Raw genomic sequence first — 6,000 nt, 5'->3', positions numbered from 1 at the left:
GGCCGCTGCCGTCTCTGCTCCTCTGCCGCGCCCAGGCCGCTTGCCCGCAGCCATGAACACGCTCGGCCCCAGTGGAGCCCGACGTCCTCTAGATTAGTACCCTTCGCCGCTCGGACTCACCTGCAGCATGGAATCTCCTTCCTCGAGCCAGCCCGCCGGAATGCCACAGTCCAAAGGTAGGCGCGCCCGACCGGGACCTCGGCCTGACCCCGTACCCTGAGAACTACGACCTCTGTGTAGTCCCACCCCATCCTGTCCCGGATCCTGTGCGGGTCCCGGGTCCGGTGCCAGCTTGTGGCCTCACCTGGACCCCCAGGTTAGGCCTTAGGACTGCACCCAGGCCCGAGATCGCCCAGGCTGTACCCAGGCTTAGGACTTGGTTCTGCTCACCTTCTCCAGGTTAGGAACCTCACTCTGACTTCATTTAGGCCTTAGGGCAGCTGTCTGAGTAGGAACTCCTCAGCTGGACTCAGACGGAATTCACTCTGATCCTCACCTGGGTCCTTGGGCTGGCTGCACCCAGCCCCGCTTCCAGTCCCAGGCCCTAAGGGCCATATCCAGGCTGAGAATTAACTTTGACTTTGCATCTGGGCCCCAGAGGTGCGCCAGTTGTTGGAGAGCTCACTGTACTCCCCCATGCGGTGGCCCTGGCTACACCCCAGTTCAGAACTCCCCGTATTCCTCTTCTTCAGCTCTCCCCACCCTTGTAGGCAGGCACTACATTGCCCCTTCCCTGCTGGCCTGCACCCCATCCTGCAGCCCTGTACTCCCCACCCCGGGAACCTCTCTTGGCCTCTGACTTCTCCCTAATGCACAGCTCCATCTCTACTGGCTCTTGCTTGTCTTGAGCTATAAGCTCCTTTCTGCACTTGGGAAGTTCACCCCATCTTGTACCTCAGTGTCTCCATGGCTGGTTCGCCTGTTCCTGCTGCCTGGAACCTGGGTCAGCTGCCAGGCCAGGATGCTGGCTGTGCAAAGGACTTGCTCTTGTCTTCTCCAAGTAACAGGCCTTCCTGGAAATTTTTGTGAGGTGGCTGTGGTGGCAGAGGGATTTGTCATGCAGAAGGGGGGAGGACGAGACTTGGAGTGCAAAAGGGGGATTTTTTTTCTTTCAGGAAGAGGCAAGGATGTTTTTGCTGTGTCGGAGTCTCAGTAGGCTGGACTATATGAGAAATTTCCAACCCAGACGTAGCAGTAGTGAATGGGCTGATGTCTCTGGGCCTCAGTTTTCTTCTCTGTAAAATGGGAGCAATCACACCTACTTCTGTGGACACAAGGAGTGTGATATGAGACAGTGAATACTAAAGAGCAAGTAAAGAGCAGTGGGTGAGGTGGTGCAGCCCAACGTGATGCTTGGCACAGAGTAGGTGCTCAAGAGGGGACACTTGCTGCACATCTTGTTATTGTTTGCACTTTTCTTGCTGGAAAGGCCGTGGGGTCAGGGCCTTGCCTCTGTTGGGACTGCAGCTGCAGAGTGAGCAAGAGGAAGGTACCATCGGGCACCTGGTGGGTCCCTAATCAGGCGTCTGCCCCTCTCCTTCCTTGGAGGCCTGGAGAGGGCACAGGTCCTTCCTGGCCTCTGCTGCTATGGCTGCGGTGGCTGGTGACCGTGGGCTGGAGCTGGGTGGGCAGGGTAATTATGTCTTACATAAGTGGGAGGCCGGATCCCTGACCATTGCCCAACCACTGTGAGTAACTCAGGAGGCACTCGCCGGGGGAGGTGGCTGGGGAGGGACTCGCGCTGCACAGACCTCGTGGAGCTTGGGAACCGGGAAATCAGACACTTCTCCACTCTAGAGAGCTTGGGGAAGAGGTTGGAAGCAGTGTTTGTTTTTAGAAGTATTTTGGCTCTCCAGGCAGGGAATGCCTCATCAAAATAAAAGTACCTGTTGCAGAGTTATGAAGGGAGAGAGGGTTGTGGATATGACGGGAAAGCACAGTGGAGGGACACTGCCTGACTGCTACGTGCTGTGTGACTTGAGGCCTGGCATTGCCCTTTCTGGGCCTCTGCCCTCTCTAAACCCAGGTCCTAGATACTGTTGGGTGGGCTGGATGGAGACTCAGGGGCCTCCCCAAGGCCCAGGGGCCCTGTAGTCTCTTCTAGGAGAGGGGAACGATGTCATGGGGGAGCCATATTTCCTGTCACCAAAAATCCTATGAGCTCCTGCTTTTTGAGCTTTTGTCCATGTGCCATCCATTCTCTTGTATTCCTCACGTTTAATGTTGTAACTCCATTTACAGATAAGGAAACTGAGGCTCAGAGGCATTGAGTGCCTTGCCTGAGGCTGCACAGCTGTAACAGAAGAAGCTAGGGTTCCACCCAGGACTGTGTCTCTACAGTGGTCTCCCTGATGCTTCCCAGTCCCACTCTTGTGCTGGATACTTGAGCTGAGCTGGTGGGACTGCTCCAACCCTGCTCTTGACCTACCATGTTTAGTGACTGTCTCCTCAGGGCTGTGTTGTTCCTAGAGGTTGCACTGAGGCAGAGGTGATGCCTCTCGTATGCACAGCTTTTTTACAGTTGGCACATTGCATGCTCACTGCAATCCCTCCCATTTGGCAGATGCAAAACTGAGGTCACCCAGAGAGCTGGACTGAATCCACAGGTGGGAGTCCTCACCCTGTGCCTTCTCCATCCTGGGCACTGCCATGTCTAAGCTCTTCACTTTCTTAAAGGAATTGGAAAAAGCAGGGAGTGACTGGTGCTTGACCTTATGGAAGTTTAACTTGGAGCTTCCTGCCTTGCGGCGAGTACCCTGCCCTGCCTTCTGTGCCACAGACCTGGGTAGTTTTCTAGAGTGCATGAGGCCCACATGCGCCACAGCTGTGCTGGCTTCCCCCAACCTCCTTGCCCATCTGGCATCTCTAGCTGGGGTCAGAGGTCAAGGACAGCTGGTGCTGGGGCCAGTGGGCAGTATAACTCGGGTCTGCAAGTCACATTTGTCCTTGGGGGCACCGCAGTGTGTCCTGTTGTTCATAGCGTGGCCTCTGCCCCTGCTGCCCCAGGGGTGCCAGTGTTGGGGTACTTCATGGTTAATTGTCACATGACTCTGATGGTGGCTGTATGGCTCCAGACTGCCCAGTAGGGACACTGAGGCTGCAGGGAGCACAGTTGTGTCCTGACCCTGCCTACCATGGCTATCCTCCTCTCTCCCGGCTGTCGGAAAGACTGGAGGGTGGCACCTCGGGGACTTCCCCCACCCCTGGTGTGACGCACAGGAAACTCTCTATCAGCCAACCCGTGGCTCAGGGCCTGAAGGGAGCAAAGTTCTCTGTTGGACCGTGTGGGGAGAGGGCCGGGGCAGCAGAGGCTTCCGGCGGGTGAGTCAGCGGGCACTGGATGCTGACTCACCTGCTGGGCATGCCAGCTGGCTGCTTGCAACTTAAAGGGGCAATGCCGGCCGACCTGGTAAGTGGGGAAGGGTCCATGTGTCCCGGCCCTGCAGGCAGCACCTGGCCCTGAGTTGAGGTGCTGGAGGTGTCCCCTTCCTGGATCTCAGGCTGGGCTGGGCTGGAACCCTAGGCAGACTCTCCTGATCCTCTGCGCCCCACCCAGGACTTCCTCTGTTAGGCAAGGGGCTCTGCTTCCTCTTGCTCATGGAGCCAGGAGCAGGTGGTGATGGGTGTTTACCGCCCTTGGCCCAGGGGACTCAGGCTCAGACCTGTAGCTGGGAATTTAGGGAGGGCAAGGAGCAGAGGTAGTGCAGGGTCAGCCAGAGTGGGACTTTCCTCTGCTCCCTGAAGACAGTGATGTGGGGACTGCCGAGCTTGGTCCCTTTTGCAGTGTTACTTTGGACAGATTGCATCTGGCCCATTCTCTGCATTCTGTAAATGATGTCCCCTGGACATGGCTCAGGTTTCAGAGGAAGAGCCTTAGATTCCTTACTTGCAGAATGGGAATGGGGACCCTGCCTGTCTGGATGCAAACAGCCCCATCCCACACTTGCTGAGTGTCATGTATGGGTCACAGCCCACAAAGAACACAGCCGAGGAACATCTCTGCTAGGTGAGAAGTTGCGGAAAGCCCAGACTTTTGTGGAGTGGGCCCAGGTTTAAGTCCTAGCTTCAGTGCTTCCTTACTTGGGCAAGCAACGTGCCCTATCTGACCCTCAGTCTCTTCTTCTGTATAGTGGGAGTTAACACCCTCTTTTGCAGGGTAGTGGTCAAGATCAGAGATGTTGTTTGTCAAGTGAGTGGCACCTGCTGTTATTTTTTTATGATGGTTGAGATTGTCGTTGGGTGGTTGGTAGGAGAATAAATAGTACTGGCACTTCTGATGATGGACTTGTAGGCCCTGCGACATGAGGCCTTTCCGGTTGTGGGGCTCTTTCATGCCGGCCAGAATTTAGCAGACTTTAGGACCTCTGGCCTCACTGGGTCCCAGGCTGGAGCTGGGGGCTGTCTGTTGCCTCCTGGGCCTTCTGGGGGAGGGTGAGTGGGGGACAGAGAACTGGGGTACCCGACTCTGCAGTTTGTGCCACCTCCCTGCCCCCTGGCTACGACATGTGGCATTGACAGGACGAATGAGGGAAGCATGGGAAGTGTGGGGCAGGGAGCTGGGTTGCAACCTCCTGGGCCAGCCCCTCAGTTGACAGAACCTTATTAGTGGCAGGTTCAGTGCTGGGCATGGGGATATAGGGAAGAGGGCATGGGGGATCTCCACCTGGGGACCAGAAGGTCATGGTTCTAGGGGTTCAGGCTGAGTCAAGAGTATCAGTGGGTGGCGGGGCCAAGCTGAGGGTGCAGCCATGTGTGAGGTATGGCTGGGCACAGGGCTCAGGAGGGTCCCAGAGGAAGAGAGCCCCACTGGCTGGATGCCCTTAGGCCCACCAGTGCCTCCCCTTGACCATGCCTCCAGGCATTGCCCACTTAAGTCAGGCCTGCTTGCCTAACCGCTTCTGTAGATGCCTCTCCCCAGCAGTGATCCTGGAAACCTCAAAAGCTCCGTGTCAAGGGCATGAAGGCCAGACAGGCCTGGCAGAGACAACAGCAGCTTGCTGGGCCCCTGTGGCTCACAGACACAAGTCTGGGAAGTATCACTCCAGAGAAGGTCTCCAGGCTTTCCTCCCCTGCTCCGAGTCCCAGCACAGGTCACTGTCACTTCCCTGCCCTGAGGGCTTCTCTCTGGGATGTCCTGGCTGAACTGGCCTTGCATGGCCACCCTGGCTTCTCTGGGGAGGTCATGTCCAGCTGCCCCTCTCCTAGGTGGTCCTCTGCCCCTGGGCAGCTTGCCCCCCCTCCCACCTTTTGGGCCCATGGCCCAGCCTGTGTGTGTCTCTGCAGATGCCTCCAGGCTGAGTCCTGTCCTGGCAGGTGGGCCTTCCACCCCTCCTGTTTGAAAGTGTATCCACAGACACCAAAAGTTTATATAGAATGTACCCCACACCCATATATATATATATACACACACATATATTTTGAGCTGGAGTCTTACTCCGTTGCCCAGGCTAGAGTGCAGTGGCATGCTCACGTCCACCCCAGTGTTGACCCGCTCAGGCGGTCCTTCCACCTCAGCCTTCCAAGTAGCTGGAACTACAGGCATGTGCTACCATGCTGGCTAATTTTTTTTTTTTTTTAATTGTAGAGATGAGCTCTTGCCAAGCTGTCCAGACTGGTCTTGAACCCTTGGGCTCAGGCAATCCTCTCATCTTGGCCTCCCAAAGTAATCCCAAAGCCTGGGATTACAGGCTTGAGTCACTGCACCCGGCCTATATTTTAAAGACTAAAAGTAAATGACTTCTGTGTATCTAATAGGCCAGCTAAAGAAATGGAACATCACTGTGGCCCAGACCCCTTGGAGTCACATCTCCTTCCCTTCTCTCTCAGCAACTGCCCTTGCTTTGTATTTGTCACTGTTGTGGGATCCTGAGGCCAGTGTCACACCATGGGCCATGGGGCACCCTTGGCATGGGGTGGTGGGGAGGTTGGAGCCAACCAGCCCAGTGCAGACCCATCTCCTCCACTCATGAGCTGTGTGCCTCAGTTTTCTCACCTGGGGCT

At 56.2% G+C, this 6,000-nt stretch overlaps 1 protein-coding gene across 1 annotated transcript in view; it reads left to right on the top strand.

Moving 5' to 3' along the window:
• The first annotated feature begins 1 nt into the window (after position 1).
• Positions 2 to 6,000, top strand: part of MAP2K3 (mitogen-activated protein kinase kinase 3) — a 30,043-nt gene continuing 24,044 nt past the window's right edge. The window contains exon 1 of the mRNA XM_008062256.2: positions 2 to 176. Coding sequence (XP_008060447.1) covers positions 128 to 176 — 49 coding nt within the window. The 5' untranslated portion in view covers positions 2 to 127. The remainder of the gene's footprint in view (positions 177 to 6,000) is intronic.

This window comes from Carlito syrichta, unplaced genomic scaffold, assembly GCF_000164805.1.
Source record: "Carlito syrichta isolate Samal-C Ts95f unplaced genomic scaffold, Tarsius_syrichta-2.0.1 Scaffold305683, whole genome shotgun sequence".
NCBI lineage: Eukaryota > Metazoa > Chordata > Mammalia > Primates > Tarsiidae > Carlito > Carlito syrichta.
Note: the sequence above shows the minus strand (reverse complement) of the source record. Positions and strands in the feature narration are given on the sequence as shown.